The sequence below is a fragment of the Nansenia antarctica genome (genome assembly GCF_963989245.1).
Source record: "Nansenia antarctica genome assembly, chromosome: 1".
NCBI lineage: Eukaryota > Metazoa > Chordata > Actinopteri > Argentiniformes > Microstomatidae > Nansenia > Nansenia antarctica.
In genome coordinates, this window is record NC_137674.1 from 62,603,393 (window position 1) to 62,624,343 (window position 20,951).

Consider the following 20,951-nt stretch of genomic DNA (forward strand, 5'->3'; position numbering starts at 1 on the left):
GTCCTTGACACGGAGCTTGACATTATCAGCTCCGTGTACAGTGCGAAGACCGTCCTTCACCATTGTCATTGGTTTACAATAGAAATCAGACTTTTCATGGGCTAAGAAATTAAAGTAACCTTCTGCTATAATATTGGCCAATGAAACACCCTGGTTCAGCCAACACCTCCCGAAAACAGACTGCCTCGCAGTCCGAGTGACCAATAGGAAGCGCGTAGGGGCGGGGCAGAAAGCGTTGACAGCGCGAGCTGCAGAGTTGGTAAACATCATTTAGAGGACGAGACAGCGTTGCGAAGACAGCCAGGCAATCGCTAATACTGGTGGTAAGTATCAAATATTAATTAAAGTATAGTGCTTTAAATAATTTAATTGGTACATATTGCCCTAGGTTGGTTGGCCGATGTTGAGATGTAATTGAAGGGAAGAGAAAGGATTGTATCTTGCTGCGTGGTGCAGTAGCAAGCTATTATTGATAGCGAAATTAGCCTAGCTAATCCAGCGAGTGAGAGATTGAGTGACATCTTTGAAATTGTCGCCTTCTGATTTACTGACATTGCTATACTTCATTGATATACTTCAAGCAAATTCAGTTATTTTGATTCGTCTGTTCACCTGCTTATTCGAAGTTGTTATCTTGGTTAGACGCAATCAGAGTCTTGCAAAACATGCATTTCGATTCATCATAGCACACATGTGCAGGAAGTTTATACATTATTAGCTTCCACTTCTCGGTGATGGCATTGCTTATGTAAGTGTTGATGTAACCATTCAAGAAAAAATAAAAGAAAAAATAAAAATAATAATAATAATGGCAGTTTACAGAAGCCGTGTTTTATCTATTACATTTTAAAAAGAAATCCACTTCATTCGCAAAATACCACGAGGAGTCACACTCTTCAATAGTCAGAAAGGTTTGTGCAAAAAGAGTCCTGATTGCATCGTGAGTTTTGCCTCAAGGACAAAGCTGTGACAAGGGTCACAAAGGACGGGTCGAAGGAGCTAAACTCAGCTGGCCCATAAACAACCCCAGTGACAGCTGGGACACACACACAGACAGGCCTGCTTAACATCAACATAGTGATCTAGGCTTACCCGTACTGTATGCGCATGGAACTGCAAATAGCATACAGACAGAAATGGGTACTCAATTGAACAATAATGAGAATGAAAATAATGGGCATTATTCAGCAAGATACCTTACTCAATTTAACACAGTTAAGATGTTGTGAGCTTTAGTTTCTGTGGCCTGGTGGTGGCCAGCCTTTCGCCTAGTGCTGTGCTGGACTAGTCATGGCATGTGGCTGCAGGACTTGGATGACACTGAGTGAGATGATGACATTGAAATATGCATGCTTTGATTGTCACACTGAAAAGCTGAAGTTACAATTTGAGTTTGCTTAATTAGGATTTTCTCCATGCATTGTGTTTTGATTTCATGCTTTTACGGCATGCAACGTCTTTCTGTTTGGGCACTTTGAGGGATATATGGTGAGTGTTTATATAAAATTGTCATTGTCAGACACTTGACCTATAGAATAGGCATTAACCTACTTAGCATAGTGCAATCATTAGCCAATTGTAGCAGTGGAGGAGATCTGTCCTGTTGGTTTTTGATAACAATATTGTGCTGTAGAGGCCAACTCAAGGAGGGAGTAAGAGGGGGAGGGACAGAGGCAGAGAGAGCAAGAGATAGAATGAATGGCATGCTTGCCTTGTTGTTGTTGTTGACATCAAGTGGCGCAGTAGGCTGTGTGAAGGTGACATTTAGGTGTCATAGGAAACATTGTAGATGGTAGATAAGATATGATGTGTTCAGTGTGTCTTATTCTATCTGATTCACCTGAGGTAGTAGTGGCGATGATGAAGTCTATATCAGTGTTGATACATGTTTGCTTTAATTGTATTCTCTTTGTATGCAAGACAAATTCCCATTGGGTCAATAAAGGTTTTATTAATCCATTCATTCATTCATTCATCAGTCAGTTGTGTTTATATTCTCTAAATGACAACAATGTAGGCCGATTTTGATTGTGAGGTGCATAGACAGTCCCACTGAGAGATCCTGTAGTAATCTATATGAATGTGGTATTACAGATGTGGCTTACAGATTTATCTCTGTCAAAACCATATTGTCTCCACCTGTATAGCCATTATTATACCCACCAACTTCTTGCCATACATTTGCCACAAGTTTGAGTCATGTTGATTACCTTTATACCGGGGTGTTTCTGAGGGATCTTATAAATACCAGTTTGAGACTTCTAATATCAGCACATAGTGCCTAGTGCAGAGACTGATCGGCGGAGAGATATCCTTGTTTGCCGTTACCTCCAGTTTACAGAAGGACCTTATCTACTAGCCTATACTAAGTATGATGGTATTTAAATGATATTTTAATGTGAGCACATCAAAACAGGATGGAGACAGAGGGGCGCATCACACACACACACACACACACACACACACACACACACACACACACACTCACACACACACACTCACACACACACTCACACACACACGCACACACACACACACACACTCACTCACACTCACACACTCACACACTCACACACTCACACACTCACACACTCACACACTCACACACTCACTCTCACACACACACACACACACACACACACACACACACACACACAGCCCCCCAAGTCTCACAACAGAACATCTTTCAGTCTGTCATTTCATTTCACATCTCAGCTCAACATGTTACCACAGCCAAGATGACCCTCAAAAAAAAAAAAAACTGGCCTAGTACATCCTATCAGAGGCCAACGTCTTGAGGAAATGGCCATCTGCTACATACATTTGGCTGTGCTTCATCGCCACTTCATAAAAACCTTTTCACCCTTCCGCTATCTGATGATGTTTTGTGTGCAGTCGCAGTCGTGCTCTCACGTGTCTCTCATGAGGGCGCCAGCCTTTGTTGTTTTGCAGAGAGTGGCGACACGTGGGCTGTGAGGCTAGCAGGAAGGAACCATACAGTGGAAGAAGAACTTAGAAGAGCACAACACGCCTCTCATTACCTAGCATAAAATAAGAACAGTAAATGATGTAGGCTAGGCCTTGCAAGGCTAAGAGGCAATGAGGCTAGAGGCTGTGAAGTGGGTATGGGGCATGTACACTATAAATTAGAATAAATGTAAAATAATATAAATTACACTGTCACACTCTGAACAATATGGAGACGGTGGTGGTGAGAGAAGGGTTAGGAGTTAGGCCTAAGGGTTAGGCCTCTCTTTACTTAGAGAAGTATTTACCTAGAGACAGATTACCGTAGTTGTTGCTGATTGGGTCCTTAACAGTTAATCATTTCCACTGTTAAACATAAGTTCTCAAGTTACACCATGTCATTAGCTGTTCCTCTAACAAATGGGAAGTTTCACAACATACTCATATTTCATAATCTACTGCAGCTTGGCACTGTCTGTGTGTTTTGCAACTGAGGATTGTCTGTCTTCAAACTGGAGATGTACACACCCCTTCACTTTTTCCACATTTTGTTATAGACTCAATTTAAAATGGATTAAATAAATAAAAATTGGCATCGATCAACACACAATACCCCATAATGACAAAGTCAAAACAAGTTTTTAGACATTTCTGCAAATGTATTAAAATTTAAACAGAAATACCTTGTGCATAAGTCTTCTCACCCTTCCCTATGACACTCTTAAAATTAGCTAAAAAGCAAAAATGTAATCAACTAATCACTTGAATCAGTTGAATTGAGTTCATCTTAATGCAAGGATAATACTTTATGTAATTTTGGAATCAATATCTTTGTTTTTATAGGGTCTCTGATTTGCATAGCAATCAATTAGGCCTACACACTTTTTGTGTTGTGAGTTGCAGGGTGATGGGTGACTACATGAATGCTTGTCTGACGGAACACCCCAATCCAATTCAGACTACTTTATTTAGACATTCATTTTGAACCTAGCACATGATGCACTATAGTTCAGTCTAGGTGTGCCATTAACCCTCTTTCACACAATAGGCTACTTGAAGATCCTCCTGCTTTCTCGTCGCAAAACAGAATAGAACAGAACCGGACAAGCAATTCCCTACCCACGTCTTTGTTTGGCAGGGTTTCGTTGACATTCTTCAGGTGTTGTCTAACTAACCTTACCACTGCACAGGTACTACTCCCACCACTGTGTTTACCCAAAGACTTAGGCCTAGATCCTTGAGCAACAGCACATCTGATTGGTCCAAATCTAGAGTTATGTTGAGGCATGCCACCACCCATAACTATTAAACGATAAAGCAATGGAATGCCAAGGCACAGTATTCTCATATAGACAGTAAGCTAATCAGCTGCATTGTGGATGGGCGGTTAGTAGTGGTGTGCTGCACTAAAAGGTGTTTTTAACATAAAAGTGTTTCCGATTGATTTGAGAGGTTGTTGAACTTTCTTTTGAATGTCGTACCCTGCTCGTTACAGTGCAGTGCACACAGATAGCTTGCTCCTGGTTTTATTTCTATCTGGTGTCACGTCAGGGCACATGAGATTTGGATAAAATGTTGCCTGTCTCTCTCTCCTTGTTTTCTGATTTAAAGTTTTGTTTAATGTGGTCATGCATAACTTTACTCGCTGCATAGCTGACTTCAAAATATTACCACCAAGATACAGGGATATCCCTAAGCCTTTAAACAAGAACTGTCATGAACAACCTTTTAAACAACTTAAGCTGTTGTCAATCTTCAGGCAGTCACAATTTGATATGCACAATACATTGCAATGGCTTACCTGTTATCTGTCACCACAGCCATGATGCTTGTTAACCATTCAGAATAGAGGATGGTATAAGAAGGGAAATTATCTTTTCAAATAAAAAAATACCTTTTCAGTCTCAATCTCATTATAACCTAAAGTCTGACAATTTCTTGATGGAAATGTGTCACTTCATGTTATAGCCTGTCAATCTCCTTTTCTCCACTGACGCATGTATGAAAAGCTGTTCATTTTACAGATGAGAGGTAACGTTTCAATGGTGTCATAGTGTGTCTTGTATTACATTTACATTTTCTGCATTTAGGAGACGCCTTTATCCAAAGCGACTTACAAAAAATACATTTGTCTAAATAAGTGAATCATCTATCCATCAGTCATCATAACAGAGAGAAATATATGCTAGGACCAGGGGCCATTGGCAGTCACAATGCAGAAGAAGGAAGAATAACTTTTTATTATTATTATTAATAATAATAATGTATTTACAGTAGAGAAACTGTACATGGGGGGTAGTGGGGATGAAGTGGTCTTTAGGAGGGACAGTTAAGATGTAGCCTGAAGAGATGGGTCTTCAATCTACGGCGGAGGATAGGTAGTGACTGCAGCTCTGTCAGCAGTGGGAAGCTTGTTCCACCAGCGGGGAACAAACAGTATACCGCCCAGTTGTAATGTCAGCTCACTGGCATACCTGCTTCTCACTGTCTACAATGTAGGCTCTGACTGAGGAGAAGCAGACAGTGATGGAGTAAATGTGTGTGTGCAACTGACTCCATCAAAGTTATTATGTCAATTGTCTGTCAGTCTGCACATTGTCTACAGCAGATGTGTGCGTGCGTGCGTGCGTGCGTGTGTGCGTGCGTGCGTGGGTGTGTGTGTGTTCGCCTGCCTGTCGGTATCTGTGTCTGTCTCTCTCGTCTGTGGAGAACCAGAGATGTAGAGCAGCTTCATGCTCTCCCTCAGGACAGATAGGCCTACTGCAGAGAGACCTAGTTGTGTCTAGTCTAGATGTCTTTATTGAGTTGAGAGTGTTGGAGTGTGCAGATCACATGCATGGTAACAAGCCTCACATGCAGTGGCCTCGTCGCAAATCAGTCCCACAGCACACACACACACTGAAACATTCCTGTGCATCCATCTTCCTCTATTTGTTGTAGTCATCATGCCCAGACATGCGAGGCAGTATAGGTCAGAGCTGTGAGCTTCAGAGGGGAGGATTATTTGTATTTTTATGTGTGTGTGTGTGTGTGTTTTTTGTGTGTTTGTGTGTGAAAGAGACAGGGGGAAAAGTAGTGAGAGAATGAGAATGTGTAGTTTGACTGGGCAGTGTGCTGTAGGAACTCTGTTGCCAAATAGCCAAAATCAGGCCATGACCTTGTTTCATGACCTTGTTTCATGACCTTCCAGCTTTGGCTTAACACTCAGGGAGAAAAGAGGGAGTCCTTGGAAATTAAAACGGTGTATTCTATCTGTCATGGTATCCACAGTATTTATTTAACCACAATACAAGAAAATATGATTTATCCATCACTCTGCGGTCTGTAATATTACTGACACTGATACAGTATTTGTTTTTGTGTGCCTTCATCTCATAATTGATTTGATGATCATTTCAATGATTGCCTAGGCCAGGTAGGCATATTGTAGCTTGCTGTTTTGAAAACTAACGTATAACCCCCAGCGATAGGTGACCAGGTCCGTTTGGTCTAGTCATGTTGTTTTCAAAGAGAGCCTTGTTCCTCTGTCTGAGTAAGCAGCCCCCTACTGCTGCGATCCTGGCTACCTCAGGATAGAGTTCAAGTTGAACCCCTATCAGGGGAGGCTGGTGGAGATGGAGATCAGAGGGCAGGCTCATTGTTATGCATCCGATGGAATGAGATGGTATCAAACATGTGGTATCAACAACTCTGAGACATTACTGAGTCTCCCCTGCTCTCTATGGTAACTCCCTCTGTCGCTGCCAGGACAGCCAAACCACGCCAAGCTGTCACCAGCCCAGGCACCAGACAATCCTCTCTTTGACACTGTCTGTCTGTTCAGTAAAGACAATACCCTCTCATTCTCAATCATCTCTGGCCAAGGATGAGCTCACACTAGCCCCTCTGTTATAGATCCCAGTACATAAGCCTCGTCTGTTATAGATCCCAGTACATAAGCCTTGTCTGTTATAAATCACAGTACATAAGCCACCTCTGTTGCCAGGCTACACCCTAACCCTCTCTGGACTGTCCTATTATTTAGGTCTACTGTCTGTATGCTTAATGGCCAGTTATGTCATTTACCAGTTTACCAATACATCCAAAAACCTTATTTCCACCCATCTCAATAGAAATTCACTACTACATACTCTGCATCAGATATTGGTCTAAAGTTGCTGGATCAGGAGTCATACATAGGGAATGCCGATTACCGATCCGATGTCTTGGGAAACTGCCGTAAAAACATGCCAAACACCAAGCTGGCACACAAGCTCGGTGATGACGATAACAACCATGTCTGTGGCCTGGAATGACTTCACACTTCAGACAGACTAAAATAAAACAGAGTTGCAAAATGTGTGAGTGTTTTTGAGGGGTGGCAATAGCATTTCACATTTTAAATAACAGGTACGCCTGTTATCGGATTTGTACTCAGATAACAAAAGGAAGTATTCAGTATCAGAAAAAGTGGTACTATCGGTGCATTCCTACGTCTCAATCATCTCAAGCCGATGGATGGATGGATGGATGGATGGATGGATGGATGGATGGATGGATGGATGGATGGATGGATGGATGGATGGATGGGTGGGTGGGTGGATGGGTGAATGCTAGACAGATGATTTAATACGAGAGATCATACAAGCCATCTCTGTTACAGTAGACCCCATTTAGGCTATGAATGCACCCTAAACTCCTCTGGACTCTGTATTTGGGTCTATTGATAAAGACCAGTTATGTCATCAAATGAGTACCACTTCCCCAGTTAGGAGAAATGTTTGGTGGAGACAGGAGAGCACTGTGGTTGGACTAGGCAGCTTGTCCCTTGCTTAACCCCTCGCTATGATGGTCTTTCTCTATCTAGGGCTAACTGTTAGAAGCTACCGGTGGTAGGCATGACTCTGCATATTAGCTATAAATAATTAACTGCCTGTCTCGCCCACGTTCCAGTATGAAATAAGATCATGAAAGCCAGAGACCGATGGAGAGAGGGAGGGTAGTTTCCACACTAAGCCTAGCCCATCCCGCCCCCTCCATTCCAGAGAATACAACTGTAATTGCGGCGAGGTTTGGTGAAAGAGGCATTATGCTTTGGCCTGGCTTCATATCTTCCGTCTGGGATTTCTCCAGCCTAATTTGGTCAGAGAATTATTATTTTTTAATAATGTACAGAATGATGTTCTTATTCATCATATAACATGATAATTATGTTTTATTTTCAAAACATGTATTTAACCAGGCCATTCAATTAAGAACCAATTCTCAAGAGGCACAATACTGAGTCGTCAAACGGACATAGAGCCACTACAGGACTAGGTCTGAATATCTAACACCTGTTTTGTAATCAAATCAAATCAAATAATAGTAACCCTGGGTGCCAGTCATCCTGCAGGCGTTGCCTTGCCACTCAGTCATTATCAATGGTTTGGCGTCTTGTCTCTGAGTGGAAACATGTTTAACCTTTGCATGGCAGGGTGTCTTGGCTGCCGTGAGACGTGATGGCAGCTGTGTTATGCGGCCTGGAGCCCAGAGCCTGGCCAGATGCTCAGGATTGTGGCTGTGCTGAGTGGATGGCTGGCCTTAAGCCTGGAGGACTGGGGCCATAGCTGGTTAGCCACTGGTCTATACTGGCAGGCTGCGAGTTAGTAGCCTAATAACTGATCCAACATGATTGGATTGGTCAAAGCAAGCATTCTACCGCATTGGTATTAAAAAAAAAAGAATAATTCCTTCCTTCTTCTTAGCAATGTAACTGCCAATGGCCCCTGGCCATAGCACAGGAAAGCAGCATGACCGATGATTCACTTACTTAGACAAATGTATTTGATTGTAAGTCACTTTGGAATAAGGCGTCTGCTAAATGCCAAAAATGTAAAAGATAAGCAGTCATGTCAGATGTTTGAGCTGTGCTTGCTTGGTGCTGGAGTTTTCTACCAGCCGGGAAGATGACCTCGAGCTCAGCTAACGTATTCGCCTCCCTCTGTGTTTTGTCCAGGTGTGAGGGTGACCAGACCAGTCATGGCAGCGGCAGCAGACATGATGTTGCTGATGCGTGGCATGGCCAAGCTGAGCCAGGCTGTCATGGAGACGCAGGCTAAGACACTAACCAGCGGTGGAGCCCAGGCCATGGCCCAGAACATGCAGATGACTGCAGAGCAGGGCCTCGGTGCTGCCATGCAGAAGATGCAGGTGGGTACAGGTGGATGGGAGGGGACGGGGGAGGGAGGGGAGCATGCATGGGTTCCCTGGGCTTTGGAATCTTATCATGGTTGAGTTACCGGCTATCCAATTGGCAGCTATTTGCTGTCACAGTGTAAAACAGACCAAAAGATAACTTAACCCCCACAGAACCTTCCAGAGAACATAAAGGAGACCTGCTGTGGACTTCAATAAACACTCAATCGTAAATTGAGGCCTTACTCCCTATGCACCCCTCCATTTCTGTATCATAGGGCAGGACAAGTTTGGGGTTTGAGCTATTATCAAATTTGATCAAATGTATCAAATCCTCTCCGAACTTCCTCTCAGAGCTAAGTACGTAGGGTTAGGGTAATAAGATATTAGGCAGTTTGCCCTGAATTGGAAGTGGACTGTAATGTGATGTAATGTAATTGACCTTCTGACCCATAGATGTTTTGTCGATCTGTTGTTGATTTTTCTAAATTTTTTATTGTTGTTGTTTCTTTTCAGGACTTGAGCGGGCAGCAGCAGCAGAACGCGTCTGACTTCGGAGTGGAAATGGACTCTCGCTACGACTACGGCAGCGAAGACAGGGCAGGACACGAGGGGGAGGGGTTTAGGGACGACGGGGCGGGGTTCCCGTCTGAGGATGCAGGAATTGGAGACAGCGGGACGTACAGCAGCACTAGCAGTGGCGTCGGTGGCCATTCGACCGTTAAATCCAAGTTGTTCGACGGCTACAAGGACCCCAGCAGTCAGTTCTCAGGGCAGGTCCGCTCCTACCACCAGGTCCGCTCCTACCACCAGGTCCGCTCCTACCACCAGGTCCGCTCCTACCACCAGGACCACTCCTCCGTGGGGGGGCTCACCGCCGAAGACATAGAGAAGGCCAGGGAGGCCAAGAGGAACGAGAACAAACCACACAAACAAATGGTACTGCTATCACCGTACACAAACACCTCATTATTTGACCATCTTACTGCATTGTACTTATGACAAGGTGACCTGTCCTGTAGGACGTGGTACCAATCTTCAGATTAGAAAGCATCCGCGATAAAATAGATCCTGATTTGTGAGATTCATGCGCTTTTATGGGACTGCTAACTATGTTACAAAATCATGAAAATAGACATGGTTAGTTACTGTTACTTGATGCACAGCGTTAGTTACTCTTGTTTGAAACCACTTTTGCACTGTTGAGTTAAGAACGGCTGGCTATCTACTGAAATGCACCCATTTTGTTTCACTTGACATTTGAGTTGCTCAGCTGGCTGGCTCAACCACCAAAGTGTTATTTTCAACTAAATTTGTTGGGGGGAAAACAAGAAAGGAATTGACAGATGAGTAGTCCACATTGTACCAATCTGACAGCACATTGTAGTTGGGCTACTTTTGATCTTTTCCTTGACCGTTCAGGTCAGCACCGATGGAGTGGACCTGTCTGATGTGATACAATGCATCTCACTGTTGTCTGATTTATTTATGGAATATCTTTATCTCTTGTACTATACTGTTGCTGTTGTTCTCCTTTCTCTTGTTGTCTAGATCACTTAAAGTGCAACACACACAACTCCTGTTTGATATCTTTCCTGCATTCTTCATTTTATTTTGCTATAGATAATATACCATGTTATCTCACACACACACACAGCAATTTTGATGCCCGTCACTCAAATCAAGTTAAACATTTAACCATCATCTCTGATAGTCTGTCTGTGTTCCTAGCAGTGTTCTCTCTCTCTCTTTGGTCTAGCTCAGTGAAAGGGCAAGAGAGAGGAAGGTACCAGTGACCCGGTTAGGAAGGCTCGCCAACTTTGGAGGTAAGGATTCAGAATGGTGTCAGTCTCGTTTCGTTTATCATTAGTATTTATTAGTACTACCTTTACAGCTCCAAAAAAATTATGTATGAATGAATGAATGTCTAATTCAAATCATGTTCCTCCTGTTTACACCTTCAACTCTTTAATCCACTGATTCTAGACATTCCATTCGTTTTTTGTGTTTTTGTTTCCTGTTACCCCAACAACTTCATTGTGGGCTATGCCAACACATAAGAATGACATCCAACTGTATTCTTACCTTCAAGAAGATGGTCGCATTGGTTGAATATGAACCCAAAACACTGAAATATAGGCTACAGGTGCAATACACAACAATGTTTGTCTTCAAACAAAAACACAAATAGTTATTTATCAAATCAAGTTAGTTTCATTTTCTCAGGGGACCCCAATTTGAAATCAGGGCTCCTGACCCCAAGTTTGGGAACTACTGCATTAAACAGCCTCAACCCCTACACTACAACCCAAACCCCTACACTACAACCCAAACCCTTACACTCCAACCCAAACCCCTACACTATACAACCCAAACCCAAACCCCTACACTATACAACCCAAACCCCTACACTACAACCCAAACCCCTACACTATACAACCCAAACCCCTACACCAGGGGTGCTCATTACGTCGATAGTAGTGTGGGTAGATCACACGGCATTGGGGGGGGGAAAAAAAAGAAAAAAAAAGTTTTTTTTTTTTTTTTCCTGTGTGGTCCAGACGGGACGCCTCCCGTCTGGACCACACAGGAGAGGGCACCACTCAGCCCCGCGCCGCCTCACAACACACACACACACACACACACACACACACACACACACACACACACACAGACAAGCACACACACACACACACACACACAGACAGACAGACACAAGCACACACACATGCACACACAGACAGACAGACAGACAGACAGACAGACAGACACACACACACACACACACACAGACAGACAGACAGACAGACAGACAGACACACACACACACACACACACACACACACAGACAGACAGACAGACAGACACACACACACACTCCGCCGCCCGGAGACGTCGATGGCACCTGGCTTGGCACTGGCCAGTCTGGTGTAAACCACTCAGAGCTCCTGAGTTAATGTTAATGTTAATGGACTACCAGTGTGAATATTTGTTATATAGTTTAATAAATCTCTTCTTTGATTTTTAAACAGTGTAGCGTGGCCTTAATTTGTTATTATTACAGTACATTTTTGTATTCGCAACAATGGCAATATGTTTCATTTGGTTGGTAGATCTTGTTGAGCTGGTAATTTGAAAAGTAGCTCACAAGCCTAAAAAGTGTGAGCACCCCTGCCCTACACTATACAACCCAAACCCCTATACTATACAACCCAAATCTCTACACTTACAACCCAAACCCCTACACTTACAACCCAAACCCCTACACTACAACCCAAACCCCTACACTACAACCCAAACCCCTACACTACAACCCAAACCCCTACACTACAACCCAAACCCCTACACTACAACCCAAACCCCTACACTACAACCCAAACCCCTACACTACAACCCAAACCCCTACACTACAACCCAAACCCCTACACTACAACCCAAACCCCTACACTACAACCCAAACCCCTACACTACAACCCAAACCCCTACACTACAACCCAAACCCCTACACTACAACCCAAACCCCTACACTACAACCCAAACCCCTACACTACAACCCAAACCCCTACACTACAACCCAAACCCTTACACTCCAACCCAAACCCCTACACTACAACCCAAACCCAAACCCCTACACTATACAACCCAAACCCCTACACTACAACCCAAACCCCTACACTACAACCCAAACCCCTACACTCCTGCCAGCCTCTGCTGGCCACCATGGCAGGAACCAAAGAGTCAATATTGACATGGCCTGTATTTTGGGCTCTCTTTTTCCATGTGGATGGAACCAGCCTGGAGTGCACTAAACCAGACTGGGTTGTTGAGTCTCTGCCTTCCTATAACTTATGTACTGTCTTGTTTAGAAAAGCGCTATACAAATAAAAATATGATTATTGTTATTATTTGTATTATTATGTTTTCCTTCTCACAATCATTAGTCAGATAGACTAGTCTTCCACCCCCATGTCTTGTATTTCCATTATTACAATTTAGCAGATGCTTTTATCCAAAGCGACTTACAATTAGAGATTACAGGGACGGTCTCCCTGGAGTAACTTGGAGCTAAGTGCCTTACTCAAGGGCACACTAGCGGTGGTGTTCCCAGGTGGGATTCAACTCATAACCTTCTGATCACCAGTCCAACTCACTATCCACTAGGCCACCACTACCCCTAGTCTTCCACCCCCATGTCTGTCCCCTATTGTGTCTGTCCTCTGCCTCGCATGGCACAGTGTTTATACCCTGTTGGATAGTGGGTGAAAGGTCAAAGAAGGAAAAGGTCAAAGAAGGAGCATTACACTCTCGCTCCGATGCCATTTATTTATTAGTCCAACGTTTTGGCAGCAAGCAGCTGCCTTCTTCAGGGTTTCAGCCCTGGGTGTGGGTGAGGGGTAACAAAAGGCCTTTCAGCAGACACTTTTATCCAAAGAGTACATAGAGTACAGTGAGTGCATCCATTTTTCATGTGTATATGTGACAGCAGCTAGTGAAAGTTGAAACAAGTTGGCAACCAACCAAATGTTCAGACTTTTATTCTGAAAAATGTAAATAAATGTCAACATTGTTGTAAATAAATGTCAACATTGTTGAAAATGAAAAATGCCAAAATATTGCATGCCAAAATATTGCAATGCAATGGATTCCCACTACAACCAAGTTGACAGCCTGCAAGGTTAGTTATTTCACCAAAATGAAATAAACTAAACTAAAAATAGAAAATGAACCCGTTTGAGAATGTGTTGGCTGTCCTGTATACGGTGTTGTCTAGTGGGTGAAAGGTGATAGCTTCCCATTAAGAATGCTGGGGTCTTGAAAGGTGTACTGCTCCACCTAGTGGGTTCTGCTCAGGACCTGCCTCTCACACGACTGGCTAGTAAAATGGACTGCACTTATATAGCGCCTTATTCCAAAGCACTTTACAAGGGCCTCTCATTCACCCATTCACACACACACATTCACACACCAATGGTGGCAAGCTACCATACAAGGCGCCAGCCCACTCATTGGGAGCAATTTGGGGTTCAGTTTCTTTTCTTGCCCCAAGTAGGTTAGTAGGTTAAAGGTCAGCTGCTCCTCCTGACCTCGTCCAGATTTAGGCCTCTGGGTTAATCTGGCCCTTTGAGCAATAATAGTCCAGGCCAGACTGCCCCGCTCCTCCTTCTGCTGTACTGCTGCAGTTGGAAATGGGATTACGTAGGAGTGCTTAACTAGTCTGGGGATCTATGTACCTAACCTGCTGCCACTGAGGGAGAAAGAGAGAGCGAGAGCGAGCATGAGAGAGACAGAGAGAGAGAGAGAGGGAGGGCTCTATTCTGACTCTGATGGGCCTGTATTGCAGTAGCTACTGTATGGTTCAATGTGAACCGTGAAGGATATGCATTTGATCTGAGAGGAGATGTGTTAAGCAGAGGGTTGTAATGAGAAGCTGTTTGGCCCCGCAGATGGATGGGAGAGATGGATGGATAGATACAGTGCTGAAAGACGGGACAGGATCAGCTGTCATGTAAGCACTTTGATATCTATAAGTGTAAGTCTCCCATCACCTTTCCCAGAACGTGTGTGTGCAGGTGCGCGTGTGTGCAGGTGCGCGCATGCGCAGCTCACACTGGAGTGAATCAAAGCTAATTTCTGTCTGCTATGCCATCATGACAGAAGGGATTAATGCTCTGCATTTCTATCCAGTGTGCTGGCCTGACTTCGGGAACCTGACCCACCTGACCCAGCCAGCCCTGCACGACCCTAGGTCACCTGATCCAGTCAGCCCTGCACGACCCTAGGTCACCTGACCCACCTGACCCAGCCAGCCCTGCATGGCCCCTAGATCACCTCCCCCCCTGCCGGCATGCTTGGCATATATGGCGCTTTTCCATTGACCGGCCCGGCCCGGCTTGGCACGGCTCGCTTCGGCTCGCTTCGGCACGCTTTTGAACAGTTCTGGTTTTCCACTATACACAACAGACCAGGAACGAGTAGGAGGAGCAGGAGATAGTAGGCGGAGTTACGCGTCATAACAGTGTCATAAGATCCCCCCCGCTATACAGATCAGCAGGGGGAAATGCGATAAGAATATTGTCAAAATGCAGCACTATCGTGCACAGATCAGCCTTACAACATGTAATGTTAAGTGCCTGTAACTTGCCGCTTTCAGTTCTAGTAGACTAGTTTAGATCTCGCAACCAGGGAAATGCCGACACAATTAAATTTGTATTTCTCCTGACACACTGTGCTTTTTTTGTTGGTGAACTACCGTAATAAGCCTAAACATTTTTTTTTTAACTGTTCAAAAAGTGCAACTTCTCTGCTTTCAGAAACTCTTTGAATTTTTTAGATTGGGCATATAGTTCATGAATTACGATAGTTTGAATCCGCTGTAGACAGCTCCGGTTTCGGAGCAAGACTATCGGCATTAGTCAAATACATGCTCACATCAAGTCATCCGCTCACTGCTGTCCATCAAAAATGGCACATCCATCAATAATATTACATAATAACAACTGCTCTGATTAGATTGCTTAGATTGTTTAATACATCAACGGGGGGGAAAGCGAGATGAACTCGCGAGTATCATGCTTCATTGAACGGAAAGTCCTATCTATCCCATTCAAAGTGTTTTAGCCATCCCCCTTTCCACTGGTAATAAGGAATTGGCAAGAATAGATCGATATAAATAGATCAACATAATGCAGCACTATCATGCACAGATCAGCCTTAAAACATGTAACGTTAGATATATAACGGAGCAATGTATTTCTACGGAAAGGCTGACTGACGCGGGGCTCATTCCATCTCCGCGTTCCTTATAGATACGCTTGCAGCAGCGGGTGAACTCCCGGTTCATTGAGTTTACGGTTAAAAGCATATCTTCTCGGGGTGTCAGCGCGGTGGTTCAGGGCTCAAAATGACTGTATACCGATGGTGAAGTTAGCAAAGGAGTATTGTGATTGTACCACCTCCATAGCCGGTGTTATTCACGGGCAAAGACGGTGCCCTTTGCGGGTTAATAACTTTGATTTACCGTGGGTTAGGATAACAATTCAAACGTGTCCGGATAGGGGAGAGGACAGGGAATCCAAAACCATTTGAATGGTGTCGATCCTACACTCCTATCACGGTCGACACAGCGCGGAGCGAATTCCCTGTTAAAACTTTTCTCTCCCCCCGCTGTCAACGGGACTTTCAACCAGCAGGCGCGGTGCTGCTAGCAGCAGCGGGTGAACTCCCGGTTCATTGAGTTTACGGTTAAAAGCATAACTTCTCGGGGTGTCAGCGCGGTGGTTAAGGGCTCAAAATGACCGTAAACCGATGGTGAAGTTAGCAAAGGAGTATTGTGTTTCTACCACCTTCACAGCCGGTGTTATTCACGGGCAAAGACGGTGCATAATAGCGATTTTTGTGTTATGCTTGTTGTAAATAAAAGTTCTATGATGCATTGAAATGACATTAAACTAAGATAATACGATGGTCAGCATAATTTTTCGAATCTTTATTAATAAGCTATTACAGAAACTGTAGTGACATTTTCCAAGAGCGAATGTGGTATTTAAAGATGGCGGTTAGCGAAAAAATCTATGAACATGGGATGACGATTTCCATTGACCAATCAACGGTGTGCAGCGTCACACGTCACACGCAGCCTGGCAAAAAGGTTCCGGGTCTCAAAAAGGTTCCTGCATTCGAAGGTTAGCTAAAGAAGCGACCCGACCCGACCCGACCCAGGCCGACAAATGGAAAAGCGCCAAAGAAGCAGGCCAGCCCGGGCTGACCCGGGTCAGCCCTCTAGTGGAAAAGCCCCATTAGAAGCTGCTTGTAGTACAATATGGCTTAATGTTCTTCCAGATACCTTGCAACCCATAGCCCTCTCCTCTGGGAGGAAAGTGCTTTCCTGTCTCTGGGATATTTTTCCTCTCAGTTTACCTGGCAACCCAGAATGTGCTTGGCTGTTTGGAAAACTCTCCTCATAAGTTGAGATGATGTTCCTCACAGGATATCCAGTTCCCGGGGTCTATACTCATGGGTGTATGACACAGCACCTCACCGTGCTGCTAGCTTCCTGTTTTGGTTGTTGTTGTGGGTTTTGGAACATGATGATGATGATGATGTCACAGGGTGTTCTATTAACACCCTGCTCAGGGTGTCAGATGGTGTCAGTCAGTGGCCTTTGACGAGTACTGATGATGCTTCAGGAAATTATATACACTCTACCCCCTGAAGGGCGATTAGTGCTTCATCGACAACAACGCAACCAGGGGTCTGCGTAGGCTCATGAAGGTCGTGCAACTGTTGCGGAGGAGGTTCCAGAGGGGGTCAGGGCAACTCTCTTGATTTCTCGAAGCGTGACCAGCCGCGTAGATGTCGCACACCATTGATTGATTGGTTGGTTAGTGAATGGAGGCGGAGCTGAATCTGAATCTTTGAAGCCGATCTTCGTCTTTCTCTCTCCAATAGAAAAGCAGCCGCTCTTACTCCTCATTGTCCATCACCTGCAGCTGCATCATAAGCAAAGCTTCCATTTCTCTTTTTAGTAGTAAATGGACTGCACTTGTATAGCGCCTTATTCCAAGCCGCATGAATAAAAAATTGTCATTCACACTCACATTCACACTTCAATGGCGGCAAGCTAGCATGCAAGGCTATGACGGCCCGCTCATTGGGAGCAATTTGGGGTTCACTGACTTGCCCAAGGACACTTCGACATGTGGCCAGCTGGGGATCGAACCGCCGACCTTGCCACATGTCGATCATTAGACACCGGCTCTACCTCCTGAGCCATATTCACCCCTTAGTGAACAAAGTGTGCTAGCGTGGCTACCACCAACTCCTTTGTTGTTTTTGTTTTGCCAGATTCATGCTTTCACGAAAAGCTAATTTATGGACCTTTTTCAATACATCGTGTATAGAAGTGTAATGTCACCGCTGTGCATAAGCGGCACAGCGGTTCCCGTGTTGCGTAGTGCGAACTGCTTACTAGTCGTACGAATGACACAGAACCATGTAGAGGCCTTGAGAGAACAGAACACACACAAACACACAGAAAGATACACATGAATGCCTCCATGTAGAGATGTTTATATCTGTAGTCTTACCAAGTATGGTGAAATACCAGGCTGATGAAAAATGGTCTGACCAGTTGTCTCGGTGAAAACCCCCTCTCTGTTGTCCTCAAAACAAGCCTATATTCTACCTCACACAAACACACTATTTCTGAAGTGTGATATCAGGTCCTGTCTCTCTCTCTCTCTCCCTCCCCCTCTCTCTCCCCCTCTCTCCCTCTCTAAATGTCACCGTCACCCTTCTGAACTGGAGCTGAACTACTGCAGTAGTTACTGACTTCACCAGGGATAGGCCTTAGTCAGTCAGGATAGGCCTTAGTCAGTCAGGATAGGCCTTAGTCAGTCAGGATAGGCCTTAAGCCTGATTTATACTCCTGCGTCGAATTTACGCGCGGCTACGCCGTAGCCTACGCGAGGGCTCTCCAAGTTTATAGTTCGACGTTGGTCCGCGGACCGCGTCGCGTTGGTCGGTGTACTCATAGCGGCATAATAGCGATCAAAAAACTTGCTTGTTGTAAAGAAAATGTCTATAATGCATTGAAATGACAGTAAACTAAGATAATAAGATGGTTATCATACATTTTCAAATCTTTCAAATCTTTATTAATAAGTAATTACAGAAAAAGTAAATGACATTTCTGTCATGACTTCCGCATTTACGAGAGTCGGAATGTGACGCTACCAAGCGGACCAATCATAGTTCTTATAGATAACTTAACATTAAATATGTCTATCATAAATATAATTTAAACCCAACGAACAGCCATGGGGCTCCCTGTAACTAATCATTTATTTCTAAATAAACAGGATTGTACATCTCGTAAATGTGAATCGCGCTCAGGAAGGCTGTGCCTGACGCTTCCATAGGGAGCTCCGTTGGAACGGTGTACTCAAAGCGGCATAATAGCGATCTTTTTGTTGTTATGCTTGTTGTAAATAAAAGTTATATGATGCATTGAAATGACATTAAACTAAGATAATACGATGGTTATCATAATTTTTCAAATCTTTATTAATGAGTAATTACAGAAAAGGTCAATGACATTTCTGTCATGGCTACCACATTTTGGTCTACGAGAGAGTCGGAATCATGTGCTACCAAGCGGACCAATCACAGAGCTTACGGTTGCGTAGAAACTGACGCGTTCTTAATTTTTTGGAGATGTGCACGTCAACCTACGGCGTAGGCAAGGCGGGCCCACGCGGGACTACGCAAGGTTACGGCGTTGATAATACGCAGAAGTCTAAATCGGCCTTTAGTCAGGATAGGTCTTAGTCTGGATAGGCCTTAGTCAGTCAGGATAGGCCTTAGACTCCCAGGATAGGTCTTAGGCAGTCAGGATAGGCCTTATTCAGTCAGGATAGGCCTTAGTCAGGATAGGCCTTAGTCAGTCAGGATAGGCCTTAGACTCCCAGGATAGGTCTTAGGCAGTCAGGATAGGCCTTATTCAGTCAGGATAGGCCTTAGTCAGGATAGGCCTTAGTCAGTCAGGATAAGCCTTATTCAGTCAGGATAGGCCTTAGTCAGTCAGGATAGGCCTTAGTCAGTCAGGATAGGCCTTAGTCAGTCAGGATAGGCCTTAGACTCCCAGGACAGGCCTTAGTCAGTCAGGATAGGCCTTAGGCAGTCAGGATAGGCCTTAGGCAGTCAGGATAGGCCTTAGTCAGTCAGGATAGGCCTTAGTCAGTCAGGATAGGCCTTAGTCAGTCAGGATAGGCCTTAGTCAGTCAGGATAGGCCTTAGTCAGTCAGGATAGGCCTTAGTCAGTCAGGATAGGGCTTAGTCAGGATAGGCCTTAGTCAGTCAGGATAGGCCTTAGGCAGTCAGGATAGGCCTTAGTCAGTCAGGATAGGCCTTAGTCAGGATAGGCCTTAGTCAGTCAGGATAGGCCTTAGTCTCGATAGGCCTTAGTCAGTCAGGATAGGCCTTAGTCAGTCAGGATAGGCCTTAGTCAGTCAGGATAGGCCTTAGTCAGGATAGGCCTTAGTCAGTCAGGATAGGCCTTAGTCAGTCAGGATAGGCCTTAGTCAGGATAGGCCTTAGTCAGTCAGGATAGGCCTTAGTCAGTCAGGATAGGCCTTAGTCAGGATAGGCCTTAGTCAGTCAGGATAGGCCTTAGTCAGTCAGGATAGGCCTTAGTCAGTCAGGATAGGCCTTAGTCAGGATAGGCCTTAGTCAGTCAGGATAGGCCTTAGTCAGTCAGGATAGGCCTTAGTCTGGATAGGCCTTAGTCAGTCAGGATAGGCCTTAGGCACAGGATAGGCCTTAGTCAGTCAGGATAGGCCTTAGTCAGTCAGGATAGGCCTTAGTCAGGATGGGCCTTATAGGCCTTAGTCAGCTGCAGCGCCACGGCAATGAAGACTGCATACTGTTGACCAAGGAGAAATACCTAGAGGGTCAGCATGTGTAAACAAGATATCCACAGCACCCGGAGTGAAGCTTCTAGAATACAAGTTGTTTCAGTCTTGGGCAAATGCAATATGTTTTATTAAAAAGATTGATTGATTAGATTAGATTAGATTAGATTAGATTAGATTAGATTGGATTAGATTAGATTGCACTTTCCTGTCTGCTTGAGCAGAAATTTAAATTGAAAAAGATAAAAAGGTACTGTACATAAGAACACAATTACATTCGATTTTATTCAACTTTATTGTCATTGCAGATTACAAGTACCGGACAACGAAACGCAGTTTAGCATCTAACCAGAAGTGCAAATAGTGATATAAAAACATGACAATGATAGTCATAATCAAAGTACGGTAGTTTAGAGG

General features: G+C 44.3%; 1 protein-coding gene across 2 annotated transcripts in view; it reads left to right on the plus strand.

Annotated features, from left to right (window-relative positions):
* The first annotated feature begins 281 nt into the window (after positions 1-281).
* The window catches only part of coq8aa (coenzyme Q8A-a), a 45,834-nt gene continuing 25,164 nt past the window's right edge, over positions 282-20,951 (plus strand). For both annotated transcript variants that reach the window (XM_080545346.1, XM_080545347.1), the window contains exons 1-4: positions 282-323; positions 8,945-9,138; positions 9,640-10,062; positions 10,883-10,949. In XM_080545346.1, coding sequence (XP_080401472.1) covers positions 8,968-9,138; positions 9,640-10,062; positions 10,883-10,949 — 661 coding nt within the window. In that variant the 5' untranslated portion in view covers positions 282-323; positions 8,945-8,967. The remainder of the gene's footprint in view (positions 324-8,944; positions 9,139-9,639; positions 10,063-10,882; positions 10,950-20,951) is intronic.